The sequence below is a fragment of the Felis catus genome, chromosome B4 (assembly GCF_018350175.1).
Source record: "Felis catus isolate Fca126 chromosome B4, F.catus_Fca126_mat1.0, whole genome shotgun sequence".
Lineage (NCBI taxonomy): Eukaryota > Metazoa > Chordata > Mammalia > Carnivora > Felidae > Felis > Felis catus.
In genome coordinates this window covers 136,054,242-136,078,364 of record NC_058374.1, presented here as the reverse complement: position 1 = coordinate 136,078,364, position 24,123 = coordinate 136,054,242, and the positions used below count along the sequence as shown (strand labels likewise).

The 24,123-nt window shown below is 59.6% G+C and overlaps 1 protein-coding gene and 1 long non-coding RNA gene across 2 annotated transcripts; one reads left to right on the top strand and one right to left on the bottom strand.

Annotated features, from left to right (window-relative positions):
• Window positions 1-4,340: 4,340 nt before the first annotated feature.
• Window positions 4,341-6,497, bottom strand: LOC123386849. Its single transcript, XR_006601292.1, has 2 exons — window positions 6,252-6,497; window positions 4,341-4,723 (listed from the first exon to the last, which is right to left on the bottom strand). It is a non-coding gene; the product is annotated as an uncharacterized LOC123386849 (long non-coding RNA).
• Window positions 6,498-6,810: 313 nt separating this feature from the next.
• TTLL12 (tubulin tyrosine ligase like 12) lies at window positions 6,811-23,878 on the top strand. Its single transcript, XM_023257569.2, has 14 exons — window positions 6,811-7,045; window positions 10,568-10,740; window positions 12,745-12,943; window positions 13,732-13,891; window positions 13,978-14,111; window positions 16,223-16,299; window positions 17,320-17,436; window positions 17,518-17,712; window positions 18,036-18,147; window positions 18,998-19,149; window positions 19,547-19,628; window positions 21,369-21,437; window positions 21,998-22,136; window positions 22,501-23,878. Exons 1-14 carry the CDS (start codon window positions 6,869-6,871, stop codon window positions 22,650-22,652), a joined length of 1,938 nt encoding a protein of 645 aa, XP_023113337.2. The 5' UTR covers window positions 6,811-6,868; the 3' UTR covers window positions 22,653-23,878.
• Window positions 23,879-24,123: the final 245 nt, after the last annotated feature.

The window sequence follows — 24,123 nt, the reverse complement described above, 5'->3', positions numbered from 1 at the left end:
CTCTCTCTCTCTCTCTCTCTCTCTCTGCTCCGCTCCCCGACTCGCACACGTGCACGCTCTCTAAAATATAAAAAAAGAAATAAAGAAAAAAGCAATAGGTATTTGGATTTGGGCTTTGTCCCAACTCATGGCATACAGTTCCTAAAACCCTTAAAGCCTCCTGATGTCTTTTGCAGGCTAATGAAGGACTAGGGGCTGGGGTCCCCGGATGAGCTGGTCACTGGTCACTGGAAAGACTGTGTAGAGGGTTGGAACTTTGAGCTCCACCCCCTGACCTATGGCCAATGATGCATCGGTTGTGGCTACGTAACGAACCCTCTATAGAACCCCCCAAGAAGGAGGTTCAGAGAGCCTCCAGGTCGGCGGCCATGCAGAGGTGCCGTGAGGGTGGTACAACCCACGTACCCCTTCCCCCACAGGCTGTGCCTTACCATCTCCTCCAGCTGGCTGTGCCTGAGCTGTATCCTTTATCCAAAGCCAGTGGTAGTAAGGAAAGCAATGTGAGCCATTCTAGCAAATTATCAAACCCAAGGAGGAGGTCATGGGGATGCCCTGAATTTATAGCAGCTTGGTCAGAAGCACGGGTGACCCCCTGGGACGCGGGTCCGGGTGTCAGGTGGGGGCAGCCTGGGGGACTGAGCCCTTAACCTGTGGGGTCTGTGCTAGTTCCAGGTAGACCGTGTCAGAATCAAACTGAATTAGAGGCGGGTGGAGAATTGGTTGGTGGGGGGGGGGGCAAAAAACACACACATTTGGTGTCAAAAATGTGAGTAAAAACAGTTCAAGTCTAAACAAAACAAAACACCACAATGTGGAGTGAAAAAAAGCTTCCTAAGTTAATAACACCGTATCTTTAATCTCAAAAACAAGCAAAACCGAACCATATATTGCTTAAGTAAACATAACACCCACATGTGAGGAAGGAGTATTTTTTTTAACGTTTATTTGTTTTTGAAAGACAGGGCATGAGTGGGGGAAGGGCAGAGAGAGGGAGGCACAGAATCTGAAGCAGGTTCCAGACTCCGAGCTGTCAGCACAGAGCCCGACGCGGGGCTCGAACCCAAGAACCCATGACCTGAGCTGAAGTCAGACGCTCAACCGATTGGGCCACCCAGGCGCCCCTGGAAGGAATAGTTTAAAGCACGGAAGTCACAAACATCCCTTCCAGAACAAGGATTTCCCTTCCAGGAGAAAGAAGGGAAAATCACGATGGAGAAAAAGCACCACACTGTTGTTGCTTGACAACTTCCGTAGGGTTTCCCTTCTCGCTTTATTTGTATTAAGTATTTTATGGGCAAACAAAGGGAAAGTGTGGGTTTGAACACATGTCCTTCGGAAGCTACCGGACTGGAGACCAGCCTGCAGTCTCCTTGCGGGCTCCCTGCCCCCCCCCCACTCCCTCCACCTCCTCACTCCCTCACCTCCCCACCCCCCACCCCAGCAGGGAAGCCAACCTCTGCCTCTTTGGTTGAGCAACAGGTGAACTCCTTGTCTTGGGTTTAGGCTCCAGGGTGTATGAAAAACCCGTGTTCTACAAGGACCCTCAGCACAGCCCATGGCAGGAGAAGATCGCAGGGACCAAAGGTCACCCCAGGGCTTGCAATTTTCGGGATAGAAATTCCTTTTTCCTCTCCTTCCTTTCTTCCTAGGGGCGAGGGGAACAGAGGCGGGATTAGGTGTCAGTCAAATTGCACATTCAGTGCCTCCCGAAAGGGGGCGCCACTTCAGAAGATACCCAAAGGATGAGTTGGCATTAAGGAGGGGAGCGGAGGGCGAGGGCCCCAGGCGGAAGGGGCAGAGCAACCCCCAGAGAGGCTGTGCCACCCACTGCAAGAGCTGGAGGGCGCCAGAGGCGCAGGACTCAAAGAGCGAGGGAGAAGGTGCTGCCAGGAGGTCCCATGAGGGGCTGGGCTTTTACTCCTGGGCACTGGGGAGCCACACGAGGTCTCAAGTAGAGACCCGACGCCATCGGGTTTGCATCTGGGGAAGGGAAGGCAAAACAGGCCTGCCCTGTCAGAGGGACGGGTCAGCCACGTTCACAGGACGTGACCATGGTGCGAGAGAAACACAGACACTCAGGCTCCCTCTCCCAGTGGGAATGACCTCTGGGAGGATGCGGCCAGAGCTGCCACAACTATTCTATCACTACAAGGGGACAGCCCATCGGAGAGGAAAGCCAGTGCACAGAAGAGCAGAGCTGAGGGACAAGATAGGAAAACCGGATCCCAGCGATGCTTGTGTGCGCCTAGATCAAGCTGGACCTGAAGCCTGTCTGAGCACCTGTGTGAAGTGTCAAATGGCAGTTCTGGCGGGCATAACAAAACACCACACACTGCGTAGCTTAAACGACAGAAATTTATCTTCTGGAGTCTGGGCGGCCCAAGAGCAAGGGGTCAACCCGTTTGGTTCTCAGTAAGAGTCCTTTTCCTGGCTTCTCACTGTGTCCTCACTTGGCAGAGACAGCACTCTGATATCTATTCCTTTTCTTGTAAGGGCATCAGCCCTATCCCATCAGGACCCCACTCTTGCAACCTCATTTAATGTTCATCTTCTCACAGGCCCTTTCTCCAAATACAGTCAGAATTCAACATCTGAATTTGGGTAGATACAGTCAGGCCATAACATTGTATGGGCCCATAAATACCCTTTATCTTTGGGTTTTTTTTTTTTAACGTTTATTCATTTTTGAGAGACAGAGAGACAGAGCACGAGCAGGGGAGGGGCAGAGAGAGAGGGAGACAGAATCCGAAGCAGGCTCCGGGCTCCGAGCTGCCAGCACGGAGCCAGACGCCGGGGCTGAAACTCACGAGCTGCGAGATCATGACCTGAGCGGAAGTCAAACACTTAAGTGACTGAGCCCCCCAGGCACCCCTAAATACCCTTTATCTTTAAGCCCGTTCGAGCTGGATTTACGGTCCCTTGGAGTGGATAAACTCCAGACTGATACGGAGGGGAGGAAGATGTGGTGTCAGGGATGACAGGTGGGTTTTCAGCCAGTGCAACACAGAGCTGCTCATAATAAGAAAATTATTAGAAGTATGGCATATGCTGGGGCGCCTGGGGGGCTCCGTCGGTTGAGCGTCCGACTTTGGCTCAGGTCACTATCTCGCGGTCCGTGAGTTCGATCCCCACATCGGGCTCTGTGCCGACAGCTCAGAGCCTGGAGCCTGCTTCGGAGTCTGTGTCTCCCTCTCTCTCTGGCCCTCCCCTGCTCGTGCCTGTGCTCTCTCTCCCAAAAATAAATAAACATCGAAGAAAAAGAAAAGAAGTATGACATATGCTATCTACGTGGGCATAAGGCCGTAGTGCATGGTCAAAAATATAGCATAGTTCTTATTCGTGATGATCAGGCCAGTAGTTTCATTCTCACCTAGTTACAAATAATACTGTGATTCACTGAATATTCACAGTGAGGTCCTGCCATCCCTGCCTACCTACCACCTGAGTTGTGACCTCACAAGGTGCAGGAGGCCAGGGAAATGACAGGGTAGGTATGCACGAGATGTGTGTGGGAAATCGAGGCTGAGAGGCTCTGCTCCGGATTGTGCAGAGAAGACTGAACACTCCTGTCCAGCAGTTTGTCTGTCCCTTCTCGTATGGGTGCAGGTTTTTTGTTTATATTTTGTTTAGTAGTATTTTTTCTTTTTTTTTTAATTTTTTAATGTTTATTTATTTTTGAAGGAGAGAGAGAGAGATAGAGCGTGAGCAAGGGAGGGGGAGAGGGAGAAGGAGACACAGAATCCGAAGCAAGCTCCGGGCTCTGAGCTGTCAGCACAGACAGGGGGCTCGTGGGGCTCGAACTCACAAGCCGTGAGATCATGACCTGAGCCGAAGTTGAGCTGAACCAACTGAGCCACCCAGGCGCCCCTAAGTAGCACTTATTCTCATTGTGCAATAAATCTTTTCAGGAGCACGATACTTACAAAAGAGGAGTCCACATTTAATTTAAAATTAAGTCCTGAATCTCCATTTCTCAAAGTTGATTACGTCCTTTCTTTCTCTCTCTTTTTTTTTTAAGTTTATTTATTTTGAGAGAGAGAGAGTGAGTGAGCAGGGAAGGGGCAGAGAGGGAGACAGGGAATCCCAAGCATGCTCCGCGCTGTCAGCACAGAGCCCGACGTCAAAGTTGGTTATGAAATAGAAACTTCCACAAAATATTGGACAACTTTTACCCTCCACCATGGGGGTTGAAAAGATGTCACTAACCACGAGCCACGTCAGATAACACAATTCCAATTCAGAAGCATCCCACCTACTTCAAAAGTTGGTAATTATTTTCGAAGACTGTGCCCCCAAAATGAATCGACACGTGCAGTCACAGAAGCGGGTTGACACGTCACTGCATAAATCATGACTTCATTTAGATCAAATGACTTTTTCTACATTAATTTCACTCACTGTTCCAATTCCAAGTTTTCTCATTCTCCTGTGGGAAGTAAAGCCATCACTCTAGATGCACTGGCCCCACTGGCTGAGGAATTACTCCACAGAGGATGCCAATGTAATATCAAAATCCTAAGATGGTTCCATTTTTTTTTTCCATCCAATTTATGGAATCAAAATGAAGCTTTTGGAAATTTATTCTGTCCAAAGTGACAAGGAGAACGAACGCAAAAGAAATGCAGATGAAATTGAGTGGCCTTACAATTTGCAGCCCGTTCGTAACTATCTGACACAGGCAGAGGATGACATTCCTCAAGGAACTCCCAACGGTCTTAATGCCCTGCTAGAGACAAAAAACAATCTTAGCTTAACAACGGCCAGATCTCCAGGATCCTGGAAGTCTTCTTTAAAAAAACACATGAAAATCCTTTTGGGAACTTCATTTATCTCTATCCTCCCTTCTCCATACGATCCATCACTCTTCACAAGCCCAGCACAGCTCTTTCTGCCTACGGGTCCTGTCCCTGTGCTTTAATAAAACCACCTTTTTGCACCGAAATTGTCTCAAGAATTCCTTGACAGTTCTCTCTCCCTGCCCACGTCTCATCACAAAGTAAAAACCCAGCGTTACAGGGAATGCTACTCAGCTAAGTTCAGTAAAAAAAGTTGAACACAGACTGCATTTTTTTTGCAATGATAATACCCATCTAGAGTGTGATGGGCACAGCAGAGAGGGACTAACGTTCCCACTAAATTAAGAACCCCCCACAGAGCAGAAACGTACTTGGAATCGGGTGTAATGATTTCATCCAAACAGGCTGTAAATTGGATTCGAAATCATAGTTGCCAAAATTTACAAATATTTTTTTTCATAATTAGAATAACTGAACTACAACATTTGTGTGACAAAGGTGATGGTAGGGGAGTACCCGGGTGGCTCAGTCCATTAAGCGACTGACTCCTGATTCCGGCTGAAGTCATGATCTCACGGTGGTGAGATCAAACCCCCTGTAGTCAAGTTGTGCACTGGGTGTGCAGCCTGCTTAAGATTCTCTCTCTCCCTGTCCCTCCCCTGCTCATTCTCTCTCTCTCTAAAAAAAAAAAAAAAAGTCAATGGTAGATACAAAACTGTACTCCTACATGGGGGTAATGGTTTTCTCTGGGCCCCTCAACAAGGGCACTTTGGAAGCGTGTGAGCCTTGGTACACCACCGTTAAGTGTCCTAGTGACATTTAACGAGTCCTCGGAAATGCTGCATTTTACCCAAATTCGGTTTAAAACTTTTAATCAAAGTATTCGGCCACTGGAGGACCCCCCCCACCCCGCAAAAAAAAAAAAAAAAAAAAACCAAAAGTCTTGAAGCTTTGTAGCAAATTACGATTGCAAAATTGCAAACAAGATCATGAAACGTAGCCCTATAAAGCAACAGAAGAACTTGAAAACACAGAAGGCTCAAAGAATGATTTTTGAAATTCTGTAATCGCACTTTGAAATACCTTTGAACTACCTCCACTTGTTTAAAAACAAAACACCCTCCCCTGCTCATACTCTGTCTCTGTCTCAAAAATAAATAAAAAATTTAAAAAAAAAAAATTTTTTTAAAAGGGGCGCCTGGGTGGCTCAGTCGGTTAAGCGTCCCACTTCAGCTCAGGTCATGATCTCACGGTCCGTGGGTTCGAGCCCCGCGTCGGGCTCTATGCTGACAGCTCGGAGCCTGGAGCCTGCTTCGGATTCTGTGTCTCCTTCTCTCTCTGACCCTCCCCCGTTCATGCTCTGTCTCTCTCTGTCTCAAAAATAAATAAACATTAAAAAAATTTTAAAAACAAAACAAACAAAAAAAACCTCTGAGTTTAACTGAATAAATTTACATTTTGAATCCACACTGTGCGAATCGAAGCGCCACTACCCGGCAGCACTGAACTCCGGTGAAGCATTCAAAAGAATCCGAGAGCCCCTCCCACCCCCGGGGTCTGCGACCCTTCCAAGCGGGGTGGGTGCGGGGCACGGCCCTGACTCCAGGCCTCAGTTTCCTTTTCGGACGGTGTCTGGAGTCTCTTCCGCTTCCGACCGCGTGGAAGCCGCACGGCCTCGCTCCCGGCATGCCCCGGGGCAGCCGCGGGGCGAGCGAGAAAACACCGCCCCCAGCAGACGCGCGTGCGCACTCGCCGGCAGCACCGAGCCCCCAACGCGCCCCGCGCCCGCGTCCCCCCCCTCCCGCCCCCGCCCCCGCCCGCTTCCTCGCCGCGCAAGCCCGCGCGTTCACGCACTCGCGCACGCGCCCCTCGGCCGGCCGGGCGGCCGGGCCCCGGGTCCGGCTCCCGGAGCTTCAGCCCCCGGCGGCCCGCGGCGAGCCGGCGCCGGGCGGGCGGTGGGCGGGGGCCGCGGGGAGCTCGCGAGGAGGGCGGGGCGGGCGGGCCGAGGCGGGAGGGCCGGGCCCGCGGGCGGCGGCGGAGTGGGACTCGGCGCCGGCGCTGGTGCGGGCGCCATGGAGGCCGACGGGGGGCCGGGGGACCCGCCTGCCGAGCGCGGCAGCCCGGGCCTGACTCCGGAGGAGGGCGCGCGGGCCCGCGCCGAGTTCGCGGCGCTGCACGGCCCGGCGCTGCGCGCGTCCGGGGTCCCCGAGCGGTACTGGGGCCGCCTCCTGCACAAGCTGGAGCACGAGGTGCGGGCTGGGGCGACGCGGGAGGACCCGGGGTGCCGAGCGGAGCCGGGGAAGCGGCAAGGGTGTGGCTGCGAGCGGGGCCCTGGAGGGGAGGCCGGGCCAGGTGCGCCGGTGGGGAGGCAGGGGAGGGGGCCCTGGGGGTCACCTGCCGACGAGGCTGCTAGGGTGCCTGGGGGAGGAGGGGGAAGGCGCCCTCCTGCGCCCAGGTAGGCAGGCCCGGGGGCGACGCGCTGGGGGTGTGTCGGCGCTGGGGCGCGGCGGGGACCAGGCGGGAGAGGCGCGAAGAGCACGAACGCCGTGACGACCGACTTAGATGGTGCCTCCTTGGCAGCTTAGGAGGTGTCTAGACTTTGGGGCCCAAGAGTGGCGGCAAGAGCCCAGTGCCTGTGGCCCCGATCCTGCCAGCGCCTGGGGCTCCTGCTCTGTGCCGGGCCCTGTACTGAGTTCCGAGCCCCACATACATCCCCATTGTGCAGTTGAAAAAACTGAGTCACAGGAAGAGGAAGAGCTTCCTAAGGTCTGTGAGACTCGGGAACCTGTGCCTTGCTTTCAGCCACTCCTTCAAGGAGAATAGATGCCCCATGAATTTGTGTGGCTTGAACTGTCGGGGCCGTAGAACTCTTAACATGTTTCATCATTCGATTTGAGCCCCCCCCCCCCCCCCCCCCCCCCCCCCCCGCTCACCCTCATTTTGCAAATGAAAGAAAACCGAGGTTGTGGGAGACGGAACAGGACTCTACAGAAAGGAAGAAAAGGGCTGACCTGCTTCCAGATTCTGTGCCCTTTTGTGGGGACAGCTCCCTTACCAGTCTTATCTAGCCTGGGCCTCCAGTGTGGCACCCCGCGGGTGCTGGCTGATCAGAGCGGTCCCTGGTTTTTGGTAGTTTGCCCAGGTGCTGAAGCCAGAGCAACAGGCCAGCTAGTGGGGCCTTCTTTGCTGCAATTAGGCCCTTCTTGGGGGGGGGGGGGGTGCTGCTCCCTGGGGCCAAGACTGACCGAGGGGCACAGGTGATGAAAGGGACCCCCAGATCCAGGAAGAGGTTGTCCCCCAAGCCTAGCTGCTGGACACGCCCCCACCCCACCCACCCAGCCAGTTTTTCTGTGGGAAATCGGGGTTCACCAGGTACCCTCCTGCTCCTAACACATAGTTGCTGTAAAACAGACACGATGTCAGTGGCATTCAATACATACCTACCTCTTGTAGCAAACAGTGAGTTTCCTCCCTCTGTTTTATTTGCCCTCTCAATTCCACCAGTGTTTCCTGAGCACTTGGTTCGGGTCCCAGGCATGTGCTGGGGACCCCACCGATCTGTTAGGATAAGAAGGTCCTCGTGCTGGGTTAAAGGCACACATGTGGGAGAACCCCCCGGCCCCAGTCCAGCGAGCCTCCATGGGCAGTAAACCCTCATTTAGACAAGTCACTGGTCCATCCAAGCCAGAGTCTCCATCTGGAAAGCCCGACGGTGGAACAGGGCCCCAGCTCCCACAGTCTTAGTGGGGATTGGGTGGGGGAGGCAGGAGATGAGCTTCAGCAGGTGCCACAGCACACGGTGGGCGGTCACCAGAGTGTAGCGTCCCCTCCGCGCTGGCACTGGCCGCTGTGGCTCTACCAAGGGGCAGCCAGTATTTTTCCATGACCCTCCCTTGCCATTAGGGGTTATGGGCAGAGCTGTGAGTCATCACATCGCCAGACCCAAACCTGCATCCATTGTCTTCAGTGAAGCCTGCTGCCGCTGGGGGCCAGGTGTGGGGGTGGGCACCTGCCAACAGGAACCGGGCCCCTCCAACTCCCCGCAGGGCCCGTGGCCCTGGTGCCTTACTTCAAATCAGTTTTGTTGGAAAAGGTGGGGAGTGTTTTAAAATAAGTTGCAACTCCCGCTGCCTGCAGAAACTTCCTGGCTGCAAGACCACACCCTTCGTTACACCCTTAGGGCCTTCTGTAGTTGAAACCAGAAGGGATCATGGTCACCCCCCCCCCAAAGGCAGGCCCTCTATCCCCAGGCCTTATACTGCCCCACTGTGCCCCTCTCTCGCATAGGAGTTAGGGTTCTAGATTGAAACCCAGCGTGTGAATTCCAGTCCTTTGAGCAGCTCTGTGCTGGAAGGAAGGTGACAGCCTTCCCCAGGCTCAGACAGCTTAGGGAGCCTGGCTTGAGGCAGCCCCCCTTGTCTTCCAAGGAGCCTGGCTGGTTCCACAGCCTTCCCTACCCCCAGCTTCTGTGCCCCCCTGCCTGGGGTCCTTTGACCACCACCCCTAGCCACAGCTTCCCCCCCCCTTTAACCCTCCCCTCCCATCAGGCCCCAGCACCATTTACCTGGGCCTGTCACACGGCCCGACCTTACTCCTCTGTGCCACTCGGCTGCCAGCTCCCTAGGCAAGATCATGAGGGGTCCACGTTCACACCCCAAAGTGCCCACCTGCCCAGCACAAAAAAAGCTGCTTGTGCCTGAATAGGTAGCTGGTTTCTCTCTGCTGGGAATGCAGTTTTTTTCTGTCAGAGTCATGAGAAGTAGGCTTGGGGGGAGAACTGGCCTTCGTGGAGTCCCTGCTCTGTGCCAGGGACCTACGGTGCACTGTTCTATCGGTTTAACACTCAGCTCTCCTGGAAGGCAGAGGATGCCTTCCTCCCTGGTGAGAGACTGGTCTCCGAAGTGCAGTGATGACAGCAAGTGCTTCTGCGTCATTTGCCGGGCTTAGGCGCTTCTAAGCTTTTCGTGTCTTAATCATTTAATCCTTCCAGCAGCCCTCTGAGGCAGGTTCTGATGTTCCCGTTGGAGGGATGGGGAAACTGAGGCACAGTGGTTCAGTGACTTGTCCAAGGCCCCATAGGCTGGCTCCAGAATCTACCCTGAGGCCCCTTGCCAACTCGTGGCAGACACAGTGCGTGAGTGTGGCTGCAGGGGGGGCAGCCTGGCTCCAGAGCACGCAGGAGAGGGCTGACTTCGGCTGCACAGGGCTGGCACTGTCCGTTGCAGGGAAACTTAAGGACCCGGGCCCTTATCTTCCAACCACAGGCCCAGGCCCCGCTTTGTGCAGACCCAGACTGCCTCTTGTCTGGGCAGGCGTGGTGGCTGTGGGAGGCTCCAGGGCACCTGTTTCCTTCTGGATTGCCTCAGCTGCCTTGGTATAGGATCGGCTCTTCTGGTGGAATTGGGGTGGGATCCCCTGCCACCAAGACCCCACCTCTTACGTTCACTTCTGACATGACCGGGGCCACCCACTGCCTTTCAGGACTCCTCTCCTTGCGCAGTAAAGACCAGACTAGATAGGGTTCCGCCCCGTACGTGCAGCCCTACCTCCAAGACCGGGTGTCCCGGGCTGAGGGACTTTGGACAATAGCTGGTGACGGCGGTTAGGTCCCAGTCCCGACTGGTTTCTAGGAGCCTCGGTTTCCCCACCTGTAAGATGGGTAGTCGGCTAATAAATAGGTGCTGCTTCTCCCGAGGGGCTTAGCTGGTCCTTGAGGCTGGGGGGGGGGGGGGATGGTGGGTAGCCCGTCAACACGCCTGCTGTGGCCCCAGGTCTTTGATGCCGGGGAGATGTTCGGGATCATGCAAGTGGAGGAGGTGGAGGAGGAGAGTGAGGGCGAGGCAGCCCGGGAAGTGCGGAGGAAGAAGCCCAACCCCGGCAGCGAGCTCTGCTACAAGGTCATCGTGACCAGCGAGAACGGGCTCCAGGCGGCCAACCCCAACAGGTAGGAGCCTCAGGCCAGACGCCCATCGTCCATTCCGTGGCCCTCAGGATGGGCTCCTTCCTAGGGTGTCACCGAGGCCAGAAGCGGTAAATTCAGGCACTAGTGTTTCCTGTGTGCCGGGCACTGGCCTCTTTGCCAGCTGGTTCAGAGCGTGTGTGTGGGTGCAAGGCAGCCTTACCCGTGAGCCTGCCCTTCTCTGAAGGCCTGTCTCCGGTCCTACGGGATCTGGGTCTCTGGGTGGAGCCCAGGAAACATAAACAGGTTCTCCCAGGGCTTTATGCCCGGACTGTGAGCATTGTGGTCTGGTTGGCTTCTCAGGCGGGGGGCACCAGGGCCCAGTGCCACAGGGTAGATGGGGTGGAGCTCAGACCGAACCCAGGACTCCTGCCTCCCAGGGACCAAAAGAAGCTGTCGTCAGCCATGGCGGGCCCGTCCGCCACACTTTCTTGGAACCTTAAGGAGGAAACTTGCCGGCCTCTCGAGGTCACCGGGCCCCTGTGTCCGTAGAGACAGGGTCTTCTGTGTCCGGGAAGGGTCTGGCTGGCCTCTTCTTCTGCAAAGGTTTTCTGGCCTCCTTCGCCAGCCTGTGAGGGGGCGGGAGAGGCCACACAGGTCATGACAGCAGCCAGGCGCCACCACCCACACGCTCTCTCGCTCAGAAACTTGCAGACTCACCTCTCACGTCAAGTTCGGCTCAGCAGCCTCCGCATGCACCTGCTCTGTTCCCGGCCGTGCCGCTCTGGGGCCCCGGCCCAGCAGCCACCGGGCAGGTTCAGGAGGGGATGCGGGCGGAGTCCTGGGCTTGGAGCTCCGGACATTGGTTTCAGCTCCACAGCCCTCCCTGCTCCTGGGCCTTTCTCCCTTTAGAGCCTCGTGAATCTCCCCTGATTGCCGGGTTCCAACCTCATCCTCTCTCCATATGTGCTGTGTCCAGCCCCCCTGGTGAGCATGTGCCCGGGGCCACCCCCAGGTATCCCACCTTGAAGCTCGGCTGGGTGCCCTGCATCCTACGGTCGGTCGTATCCCCTGCGCACAAGGGCAAGGATAAATCTCCATCTCTTGCCGGGTATGCTAACAAAAAGTACCACAAGCACAATGAAATAAACACTGCCGATCTTGCCACCCAGAGGAAACACCGGAGCGTTTGCTGTTCCTTTCATCTCCTCAAGGGAATGGAGGTGAGGGCCGTGTGGCCTGGCAGGCAAACCACACGCCTGTGTGTTCGGACCGTCCTGGCCCAGCGGGCCCCGTGGGGCGGTAGGGATGCCTGCCTGGCCCTCCAACGCGCTCCCACCGCCGTGTGTGAGGGCAGCCACGCCCCTCTGGGCTCTTCCAGGGGGACTGGACCACACGGGGCACAGCTGTCCATATGTGTGGAGACTTGAAGCCTCTCCCACAAAAAGGCCTCGGGCTTTCCCAGGAAGTGCCCTGAAGCCCCCGGCACGCGTGAGTGAGCTCCGAGTGACGGCCTCTGTGCACAGCCGCCTGCCGCTGGCCTTCGGCCATGGGCAGCTTTTGCCTTTGCTGAGCACCTGCCGTGTGCCGGGCCTGCAGGTGGCGAGGAGGGGGGCATACACCTGTGCAGCGGTTCCAAATCCAGTTGAAGTCACTTGTTGTTACAGTGATGAATAGCAGTCGGCAGAAACACAAGTACACGATGTGTGGTCAGCATGTTGTATGTTTGGTCTCATTTGGTCCACTGATGGGAGGCAGGGACCCACTGGTATGAGGCAGAATCTCCCACTGATGGGAGGCAGGGTCTCACTGATATGAGGCAGGGACCCACGGATATGAGGCAGGGTCCTGCTGATGGGAGGCAAGGTCCAACGGATGGGATGCGGGGACCCCGGTGGCTTTTTCAGAATTGGAAGAGGGAGAGAAACCTCCCCAGGCCACAGCTGCAGGCCTCTCCCTCCTCAGCATCTCCTGCTGGCCCCTCCTGTCCTGCCCTTCTTGCCACGCCCGTGGGGCAGCCTCACGGCCCCCTTTGGTCTGTGCCCGCAGCATCTTCCTCATCGACCACGCCTGGACGTGCCGCGTGGAGCACGCGCGTCAGCAGCTGCAGCAGGTGCCCGGGCTCCTGCACCGCATGGCCAACCTGATGGGCGTCGAGTTCCACGGCGAGCTGCCCAGCGCGGAGGCTGTGGACCTGGTGCTGGAGGAGATGTGGCGGTTCAACCAGACCTACCAACTGTCCCACGGGGTGAGCAGGCAGCTGGACCTGGGGGAGGCGGGCGACGGACAGGGACGGGGGCCTTCACTGCCCTGGGCCGTCAGGGGCAGCCCAGGAGAGCCAGGACCCGGCCCCAGGAGCCGTCACCCTGGGGTGAGCAGACTCCTTTCCGTGGGGCCCCTCATTCCCTGTGGCTTCATCGTGGGCCTGTTACTCTGCTTTGGGCCACCCAGCACTGGGGACCCGTGTATCTGGGGGCCTTTGAGCTCGCAAGACACCACCCTCTCTCGGACCATAGACTTGAGTTCCGTGACTTGGCTGTCTGTTTCCTGATGCTTTCAGATTCTGTTGTCCCGTCCCCGTGAAAGCCCTCAGTTGTTCCTCACTGACTCCAGAAGAGTCGAGTCCCTGCTGTCATGACCACCCCTCCCCCCCAGCATCCCCAGACTCACCCTCACACTCCAGCCCCTTGCCACTTTTAGTTTGGGAAGAGACAAAAGTTGTTTCTCAGGGTCTCAGCTTAGATGTCCCCTCCTCCGAGGAGCCTCCCTCGCTCTCTCCCTGCCACACGCACAAAGCCAGACACATCGATGCAGCCGTGGTCTAACACCTGTCCCACACAAGCGATCACTGCAGTCAGCCCAGAACGGCCCAGGAGGCCCCCGGTTAAAGGTGCATGTGATAGTCGCTCCAGGCTCTGGGAGCTGGGTGTAGACGGGCCGCCGTTTGGGTGAATGGGCGGGTGGGAGGATGTGCCACAGAAGGGGGCAGGCAGGCGGACCGGTGGACGCAGGCTGCTGTATGTGCTCCGCCTACAGACGGCCGAGGAGAAGGTGCCCGTGTGGTACATCATGGACGAGTTCGGTTCGCGCATCCAGCACTCGGACACGCCCAGCTTTGCCACCGCGCCCTTCTTCTACATGCCCCAGCAGGTGGCCTACACGCTGCTGTGGCCCCTGAGGGACCTGGACACGGGCGGTAAGTCCGACCCCCGCCCGCCCTGAGGGATGGGCCCCGGCCCTGGCTTCCCGCTGCCTCCTGATGGGCCACGTGTCTTGATGCAGAGGAGGTGACCCGAGACTTTGCCTACGGAGAGGCGGACCCTCTGATCCGCAGGTGCAGGCTGCTGCCCTGGGTCCCCGCCGACATGCTGGACGTCAGCTCCTCCACGCCCGAGCCGCCGGACCAGCACTACCAGGTGTGACCGTCCCCCTCCGACCCTGGGCCTCCCTGCTTGGTGGCTTCTGGAATGTTCTTCAGTCACCCAATGTTCTTGAGCGCCAGCTGGCTAGTGTGGGGGGCAGCGGAGAGTCTGGGCGTGCCGGAGAGATGGGCTCAGAGCCCAGGCAGTGGGCAGGAGCTGCCAGCCCTGAGCCCAGACCCCAGGGGCCGGCTGCTGGGAACCATGCTCTCAGGCGATCAGAGAGCTGCGGCTGCTGGTCGTCCGTGCTGCTCCTCCTCGTTTTCGGGGACTCCTCGCCGGGACTGGGGGGCACAGCGTGGGCCATGTGGCTTGGTTACAAATCCCCACTCGGTACCGTTTCCTCCTCCCCCGACACCCCCCTCACCGGGAACGTGAAGACGCTGGACTCGAACACTGCAAGGCGCGTTTTCTGGCGCACAGTAGGCCCTCTGCAACTAGTCACCGGCGTCACTGTTACGAGCGACAAAGGTGCTCTGTGGTGGCCTCTTGGGCAAATTAGGGAGTCGGGGTCAGGGAGGCCCAGGGCAGGGGAGGAAAGGGGGAGCCTCTAGGAACATAGCCACTACCAGACCAGGAAGGGCTGGGCAGGGAAGACCCCCTGGCCCCTCTCTCCTCCCTCCCCTGCCCTCTGATCTCCCACCACTGCTTCCCATTGGCTGGTCCCAGTTGGAAACCAGGCCACAAGTGAGCCTGTGGTTAGCACCTATGGGTATGCTTGACTATAATCCTCACGACAGTAGGCCTTAAGGTCCCGTCTCTATCTCTATTTCACTGAGAATGAGGAAACAGGCACAGAGAGGTTGAGTAACTTGCAAACGGTCACACAGCTGGTGGGGGAGCTGGGCTCCAATACCAGGGGCGCCCGATAGCTTGTGGGCAGAGGCTTCCAACCTCACCCCAGTGTGTGGAAATTTCCCAGCCCACACTGGCACATCAGACACTCACTGAGCGCCTCAGAGGATCATGGGAAGGAGTACACAAGTCAGGAAGAGTGAGAATGTCACGCGGCGCATGATGGTGTCGATTCCATGCACGCTGTTGCTTGGGAGAGACTAGGCCATGATGATGGAACTATTGGCACCTTTCTGGTGGATCCCGTGTAAGCCAGTGGTGGTCGAACCCTCCCTGCGGAAAACTGCGCGATCACGGTGATTGCTCATCTTGAGTTTTAGGCGAGTTTCCGAGCCTCATGGGATAGATAGTTGCACGTAGTAGGTGCTTAGTGAACAAGTGAATGCAAGGGGGGAAGGCTTAAGAATTGCTTAGGGATGAAGACGTCCTCCTGGTGGTGAGGCTGTTCAGCGGGCAAGCAAGCAAGCAGGTGACGTGGCCTTCCGACCTCAGGGCTCAGGAGCTAAGACTGCAGAGTGGAGTTCGCACTCACGAATTAGGGTTTTTTTTTTTTCCTTGGGATGCCCTCTACTGCCCAGGAAGAGGCGATGGGGCCAAACTCTGGTTGTCTGTCACCCCCTGGTTGCTTTTCCCCATTTGACCGTCTAGATCGGCCTGGGCCCTGAGCCCTGAGCCCTGGGGTAGCCGGTCTTAGTTAGCTGTCAGTGGATAAGAAGGGACACGAAGACAGCTGCTTCACACAGCAGACGTTTGTGATCTCACCCCCGCTGTCTGCGGAACAGGCGTCGGGGGAGCTTTTGGCTCGGAGCCCCGCTCGCACAGCCAGGCTGTCAGCTGAGGCTCGATGGGGCTGAGGACCTGGCTCCACGACGCTCACCCGCCCAGCCCCGTGGGCCCCCTCCGCAGGGCTGCTGAGCGTGGGGGTGTTTTAAACCACCAGCAGCACCTCGGGGCTCCGCTGGGACCGGGCAGCCCCCTCCCAGGACGGGCCTGACATCGTCTCAGCTGCCTGTGATTTGGAGAGCGCCTCGGGAAGATTCTTCTTCTCGACACAAAACGGGCAGTCCGGCCCCTGTGGGGCCTTGAGGCCCAGAATCCCGGGGCAGGGTGGTCAGAGGGCTCTGGCTCTGGCTGGGGTCTGAGTGTGCCCCCTGAGATCTCAACCCCCAATGTGCCAGGATGGGGGTCGGGGGGCGTGTTCACGTGCTCCCTTTCTCGAGGGTCTGTTTCCACCTTCGGTGCTTTCTTTCCAGGCCATTTTGGAGGAAAACAAGGAGAAGCTGCCACTCGCCATCAGTCCGGTGGCGTATCCCCGTGACCACGTGTTCAGGTGCGCAGCTCCCTTCTCGGCTCGTGATGAGACTTCCCTCACCCCCCCGAGTTCCCACAACCCCTAGGACAACGCCTGGCACAGGGAGGCGCTCAGGAAGCCTGCCGTCTCCTGGCGACATGGCAGTGACAGACGTGTTAGGCACAGAGTCTGAGGATCACAGAGAGAGCGCCGTGAAAAGTGAGGGGGCGTCCTGGGGTGAAGTCATAGCCAGGCCTGCCCACCGCGGCCCCTCCGGAAGGCAGGAAGCCTGTGCGGACAGTGAAGGCGCAGGGCGCCCAGGAGGGTCTGCAGGGGTGGGCCGGCGGGTTATGCGAGGCCGGCAGGTGCAGGCTGGACCCCAGGGGGAAGCAGGTACTTCATGTACAGGTGAGGGTGTAAAAGTCAGTGCCGAACCCCCCCACCCCCCCCCACCCCCCCGGTGTAGGGCAGGCTTGGAGGCGGGGCCCAGCCCTCGGTCTACGCAAACCTGGTCCAGCCACAGACTAACTGCCTTCTGTCTCTGCCGTACCCCGCAACCGGGCTCCCAGGCTCTGTCCTCACCTCTGCCCGGGGCCAGCGAGGGCCAGGCAGGTAGCAGTGAGCACTGGTGTGGAGCGGGGCTACATCCAGGACACTTGTCTGGGCCACACGCTCACCTGTAGGCACCAGGACACCAGCTGCCTTCTCTGAGGGCAGGGTTCTTCGTGTGTCTATTCTTCCTGCTTCCACGTGGGAGGAAAGCCTGCATTTGTTAAACACTCGGGTTAGCCCGTTTCATCCCAGTGACGAGTGTGAGCTAGGCCGTGGTCCCATCTTACGGGGGGACCTGGGGTCACACAGGTAGGTGTGTGGTTGCCCCACCCTCGGCAGGCAAGCAGAGGGGCTGGGGTCTGACTGTCCACCCTCAGGGCCCGCGCTGGGACCGCAGGGTCGAATTTACGCCCAGCGTGTCCTCCTTAACATCAGCCCCAAGTGGCAAGTGGCAGGGGTGTGGCGAGCATAGGCGGGGGCCCGGCTCAGCCCGACTTCTCCCTATAGGGTCTACACGGACGTCCAGCAGGTGCTCAGCCACCTCACCCACCCACGCTTCACCTTTACCCAGAGCGAGGCGGACGCGGACATTCTCTACAACTTTTCCCACTTCAAGGACTACAGGTGAGCCCCCCTCCGCCGCCCGCCAGCCAGGCCGAGTCCCCTCGCCACCCCGAGCTGCCCGCGTTTCCCTCGGCCCTCCAGGAGGCTCAGCCAGGAGAGGCCCAACGTGCTGCTGAACCAGTTCCCCTGTGAGAACCTGCTGACCGTGAAGGATTGCCTGGCCTCCATCGCGCGCCGGGCGGGGGGCCCCGAGGGCCCAGCCTGGCTGCCCCGTACCTTCAACCTGCGCACCGAGCTGCCCCAGTTCGTCAGCTACTTCCAGCAGCGGGAGAGGCGGTAAGAGCCCCCTCGAGGCGGAGACTCCTACGTGCGCCCCGTCCCTACAGCCCCCACCCCACCTGTGCCCGTCCTCACCGGCCCCCGGCCCGCGCCTTGGTGCCGCAGCCGGCCGTGACTGCCGGGGGAGTTCTCCACGCCCCTGCCGAGCGAGCTCCTCCTTGCTCCCTGAGGTCCGGCCCCTAACGCCCCCTCTGTGACACCTGCCACTGCTCCCTGCGGGAGGTTGGGCGCCCCCTTCCTAGGGCTGCCACGGTCCTGGGGAGACGTTGCCCGGGAAGGTGGGCCCGGGACGCAGCCCAGCCGACCCCATGTGCTCTCAGGGGCCAAGACAACCACTGGATCTGCAAGCCCTGGAACCTGGCCCGCAGCCTCGACACCCACATCACCAGGAGCCTCCACAGCGTCATCCGGCACCGCGAGAGCACCCCCAAGGTGGGCCTTGGCGCTCCGGGGGCGAGGGGCACTGAGTGCCCCGGCTGGCCACCGAGTCAGTGGGGCAAAGGGGACTCGCGTGTCCGGGCCTGGGTGCGGGCGGGTCCTGGTGTTGGGTCACTCAGCTCACGGGTGTCTCTGAAGCCCACACTCCATTCCTTCCACCGGCCTGGCCGTCAGGGAAGGGCTGTGTGACTGTCCGGGTGACACGGGGGAGCCCTTGCTCGGAGCTGCCCCTGGTGTGTCTGACCTCAGAGTCCCCACGTGCTGCACCAGGAGTGACCGCCGAGCAGGGGGCAGGTGGCCAGGCCAGGGAGCCCCTCGGGGCCCCGGACAAGGCTGCTGCAGGGACACACGGCACAGGGGCGGCGTCGGGGGCTTCGTGAGATGCAGCGCATCTGGGCGGAAGCCAAGGAAAGCGCGCCACGGGGATGATTGTCGCAGGGATTCCAGACAGCGGACGGGGAGTCGGCGGGATTATGGCTGAGGATCTGTATTCAGTTTTCAAAACCCAAAAACTGGTGGGATCCTTTCCCTCGGTTAAAGTGAAGCTTAGGGTACAGAACTTGCCACAGCCTGGACAGGGTGTGCAAAGGCCGAGGAAGAAGCCAGGTGCAGGGTGCACGCGCCTCCGTGGACCCCTGGACGGGAAGCGGCCCGCTCCCGGGACCGGGGCAGGAGCGCACCCGCGTCCCCAGGAAATGTGACGGCGTGCAGACGCGCCACAAGCACGAGCCCGCAGCCAGTGAGGACGGACGCGGATGGGGCGGGGCTGGGGTGCCTCCGGGCACTGGGTCCTGGCCCAGGGGAGGTGAGAGCCCGCCCACGACCCCGCGTCTGTGTTCTCCAGGTCGTGTCCAAGTACATTGAAAGTCCAGTCTTATTCCTGCGAGAAGACGTGGGGAAGGTCAAGTTTGACGTCCGCTACGTCGTGCTGCTGCGCTCGGTGAAGCCCCTGACGCTGTTCGTGTACGACGTATTCTGGCTGCGGTTCTCCAACCGGTAACTGGGAGACTGGCTGGGGGGTGGGCAGCGGGGCCCCTCGTTTCCTCGGGGGTCAGAAGGCCTGCCCTGGGCTGCTCCCCCACCGCGCACGCGGCAGGTGGCCCGCTGAGCTGGTAAATGGCGGGGGCTCTTGCCCTGCCTGCCTCAGCCACCGCTGGGGACAGTCCTTGCGGAACAGGCACCGACCCCAGAGTCTCGCAATGACGTGTCCGGGCCGTCGGGGCGTCCTCACAGTTAGCTCATCGCTCGCTCTGACCCAAGCTCTGCGGGGCCGTGGGGCCACCCCCTCGCGCCGATGGGGGGACAGGCGTCCGGCGGGCTCACTCAGGGCACTGTCCCTGCTCGGCTGCGGCCACGCTCAGGACCCTCCCGTGTCTGCACGCTCCTCCCGCAGGCCCTTCGCGCTCGATGACCTGGACGACTACGAGAAACATTTCACTGTCATGAACTACGACCCGGAGGTGGTGCTGAAGCAGGTAGAGACCGGGGCGGCGGGTGCAGACCCACACCCATCGGCTTGTCCTCTGGGCAGGCTGTGTAGATGGTCAGAGGAGTGGACTTGGGGTACCTGTGTCAATCTCAGAACGGCACCCCTGCAGCTCTGTCTGAGGTGCCCGCGGCCTCCCCGGGCCCTGCGGCAGGTCGCCTGCAGGTCTCCCCTGGAAGCATCTGCTCGGCACAAAGGCGGGTGGGGGTGGGGAGGCACGGGGTGCATGTCACGTGCCGCCACCCTCACCCCAAGGCCGGCTGCTGCTGTTGCTGGCCTGTGACCCTGCCTGGATCCTCCGTGCCCTGTGCTATCTGGGCACCGTGAGCAAGGGGACATCAGGGCAAGGCTCCCTTCTAGGTGAGGGCATCACACCCCAGCCGGCCAGCAGTGCACCTGGCCAGGTGGGCGTGGCCTGGGCGGAGGCAGAGGCCGGCTCTGGGTGGAAGAAGGAGGGGAGGAGAGAGAGGCTGCCTCCTCCCGGAGGCCCTCCCTGTTCCCTGACCTGCGCGCTGGGTAACGGCTGTTTGAGGCAGGCAGGAAGTAGGGCACGGGCACTCATGCACCCTTGCTCAGCCCGAGGCCTGCAGGTGGCCTTCCCTGCCCTGCCTCCCACAAGGACCCACTCCTCTGAAAGGGGTGATTATCCTTCCCGGGCACATTCTTTTCAGCGTGCGTACCTCCCGCAATCACTCAAAGGACTGTTTTGCACGTACTATACGAGTCTGTGTGTAAATGCCACGGAGCAAATCCTTCTGTGGCTTTTGTCGTTGTTGAGCATCGTGTGTGTAGATCCGTCATTATCGCTGAATGCGGCCGGGGGCGTTCTTGTCCCCGGGATGGGCTCGTCACTCACCTGCTAACAGACATTTGGGCCACGTGCGGTGTTCACTATTCGTGAACGTGCTGCATCGAACACTCCCAGAGACGCCTCGCCATGACCGTGCGACCGGAGTGGCCTTGCCCACGTGCACGCCCCGTGGTTGCTTCTGGTCCCGGGCTGTGCTGGCGGCCGGCGCCTGGGACCCTGAGCCCTCATGGGACCCCAGGACACGGTTGGAAGTTGTCTCTGAGACAACCGAGGGCCGCCCTGTATACTGTGTGATGCCCCAAGGGTCCTGTTTCCCCTGAAGCTCCTGTGTGCGGGGACACATGTCCAACAGGATGTGAGTGAGCCCACCCTGGCTCGTCCTCTGCAGGAAGAAGCCTGAGCCTACTGCCAGCTCACGCAGGTGTGTTTGGGGTGAAGCCTTGGCCTGGGGAGATCTTGCCGTCCCCAGGCACCTTGAGCTGGTGCTGAGCGGTGAGCTCCGGCCTGGGCCCTGCAGATGCGGGTGCAGGCTCTGCCCCCCGTGCATGGAGACCGGCGTGGTGCTGTGTCCCCCCGGGCCTTGCAGTCTGCTGACCCCTCAGCATTAAGCGTCTCACTTGAGCCTCACGAGAGCCCTGCAAATAAGTGCCGGGCAGGGAGCATCCTCCCGTTTTACAGACGGTGACACTAAGGCTCGGACAAGTAAATCTGCTTGTCCTGAGTCTATAGTAAGATCCAGACTCGGACTGCCTCCTGCCTCCATTTGTGCCCAGAGGTGGGGCTGCTGGATAGGCGGCTGGCACCGACACGTGGCCCCGGCGAGTGTCAGAGGCCCCAAATTAAGGTGGGGCAGGCCTCCCCGCTCCCGGCCCGGAGGAGGCCCCGGGCAGAGCGTGACGGTCCCTGTGTCTGTCACAGGTGCACTATGATGAGTTCATCCCTGAGTTTGAGAAGCAATACCCAGAATTCCCCTGGAAGAGCGTCCAGGTGAGTCCTGAGCAAAGCCGCAGAGGCTGGGGCTTGCCCTCACCGGCCGGCATCGGGCGGGTGGGGGTCTTTGCTCCTCCCACCGAGACTAGGGAAGGAGATGGTGTGAGCTGCAACCCTCCTCCCACTCTAGACCTTGTGGGGGTGCTCTGGAGGGGATTCGGGGCACTACGGGGACAGCCCGATGGCAATAGGCCCTACCTGCCCCAGAAATTGCAAACCTGAGGGGACAGCAGGGACACGGCTGGTGGCACAGGCTGGCCTCCGTCTCTTAGAGCAGCTGCTTCTGGTGCTGCTCTGTCTGCTTCGGTGCAGAGGGCAGCAGGGGGCTCTGAGGCAGGAGACCGGCTGCTTTGTGGTAGTCGGACGCCACGAGCGAGGGGCCGGTGTCCTAGGGGGCGGCCGGGTGCGGAGATGCGAAGGCTGCAGGAGGAGGGGTCTTGGGCCATTTGGGGCCGCAGCCCACGTGGAGGCAGGGAGCCCGTGTCAAAAGCGGCTCTGGGGGCTGGTCCCGGCCACAGAGCCACGCAGCCCCCCAGCCCTACCTCCCCCGTCCCCAGGGTGAGATCTTCCAGGCCTTCACGGAGCTGTTCCAAGCGGCATGTGCCAAGCCACCGCCCCTGGGCCTCTGCGACTATGCCTCATCCCGGGCTGTGTATGCCATCGACCTCATGCTCAAGTGGGACGACCGTCCAGATGGTGAGCCCCACCCCCACCCCGCCCTGTAATCCAAACCACGCCCTCTCCACTTAGCCAAAGCCGATCATCCAGCCCTCCCCCTGCCGGCGCCCCCAGGGGACAGAGAGGGCGTCCTCGCTTCCCTGCCCCTGTCGGTGGGTGCCCCTCGGGTTGTACTCTGCCTCACGTTCGCCGGGAGGTCTGGTCTAGGGGGTGCACCGCCAAGGGGTGGCGGTCCCCAGGGCAGAGCGCAGGCAGGAAGGGCGGTGGGCTGTGGTGTCGGGGGGAAGCTCGAAAGGAAAGGGCCCTTGTGCCCCGAGGCCCCAGCGGCCAGGGTCCAGCCCACCCTCCCGGGAGTGAGGTGCCCTTGCTTTTGCGCCGTCAGGGAGGCGGGTGATGCAGCCACAGATCCTGGAGGTGAACTTCAACCCGGACTGCGAGCGAGCCTGCAGGTACCACCCGACCTTCTTCAACGACGTCTTCAGCACCCTGTACCTGGACGAGCCCAGCAACTGCCACGTCAGCCGCCTGGTCTAGGTGCCCGCGGGTCCTGCTGAGGCTGGGTCCTCCAGCCTCAGCTCCCCGGGCTGCTTCTGCAGAGTCCTCCTCCCCGTCCTCCCTCGGACAAGCCTCGCCTTCGAGCTTTGGCCCCAGCACCGCCTCTGGGGGCTCAGGGTCCTCCTCTGCCTCCTGACTCAGGAGCAGGGCCGGTCACAGTGTCCCCTGGGGCTGAGTGCCAGGCCCCCGTGCACAGTCCCCTCACCGCCATCTCTGCTCAGCCAAAGGCTTTTCCAAAGAGTTTGGTTCCCGGGCTGCCGTGTTTCCAGGGTGTCGGCGGAAGACGGGTTCCGGGGAGCGTGACGAGGCGTCCCCACAAACAGGCTTCCCCGGAAGCACCTGTGGAGCCCAAACATGAACGGGGCCAGGCTGGCTCCTTCTCCAGATGCTGCTTGTGCGTCGTGGCTCCCCCAGGGCAGGGCGTCGGGGTCCCCCGCTGCACCCCTGTGTCCCCAAAACCCCTGGGAACCTGCCAGCCTTCTTGTTCCCCAACCTCGACCAAAACCTTTACGGGCAAGCTTCTCGCTTGCCTTTCCATTTGACAAAAGCAGGCCGTCCTTCCCACCTCCGTGGCCCCCGCAGACCTCACCGCCCGCCGGGCACAGCAGCGCTCTCCCCCTCGTCCGACGTCAGCTGGGACTCCCTGACGAGGGGCCTCGGGGACAAGTGTGGGCAGCAGGGCACCAGGCAGTGGAGAGCCGACAAAGATGATTCCAGGGAGAACTTCGCGTCATAGTTAGATGGCGTCTTCCACCAGAGTCTAGTTTCAAAATGTTGGGTTTTTGTTAGTTTTCACTTACGGGAGTAAATTGAAATTTCTTGTCCTTCCCATGCTTTTGTTTCCGAAACCTGGAGTCCGATGCCAGCCTGTGTGTAGCCGCAGCACGCCCAGGCCCCGCTGACAGGGCAGGGGGGCCAGTCCGCCTCCCGGGGACCGGGGAGCTACTTTCGTTTTGAAGCCAAGAGTGATCCTGGTGGCAAAACTGGACTTGACTGTGCCTCCTTCTGTGTGTCTCCTTGGCTGTGTCTGTCGGCCTCTGTCACCCAGGACCTCAGCCTGCCGGCCGGGGGGACGCCCCTTCCCTCCAGCCACACACAGGTGTCGAGAGCAGGGCACCTCGTCTCGGGTCGTCGCCCCGGAGGGCCGCTGGCGTCCCGTCCTCTCCTTGACTCGATTCGTATCACAATAAAGTATGCCTTCTCTACTCTGGCCTCGCTTTCTCTTGGGAGGCCCTGGAACCACAGGCCTGGCGCAGCGTGTCAGCCGTTTGCCTGTTGGGCTGTGGAAGAAAACCAAAATGCCAAGACTGGCGCTTTGAAAAATGGGAGAGACGGGATCGCGGTGAGGCTTCCAGGTTCCCCGTCCCGGTCCGTCTGGGCTGCTGTGACCAGATATCCCCACTGGGGGCTTAACAGGACTTCCTTCCTTCCTTCCTTTCCGGAGGCCGGG

Bases quoted from the DNA above. Each gene is read 5' to 3' on its own strand.
- TTLL12 (XM_023257569.2), top strand. From the start codon at position 6,869: ATGGAGGCCGACGGGGGGCCGGGGGACCCGCCTGCCGAGCGCGGCAGC. The intron at 18,148-18,997 runs GTGGGCCTTGGC...TGTGTTCTCCAG, and splicing joins ACCGCGAGAGCACCCCCAAG to GTCGTGTCCAAGTACATTGA. The intron at 22,137-22,500 runs GTGAGCCCCACC...TTGCGCCGTCAG, and splicing joins GTGGGACGACCGTCCAGATG to GGAGGCGGGTGATGCAGCCA.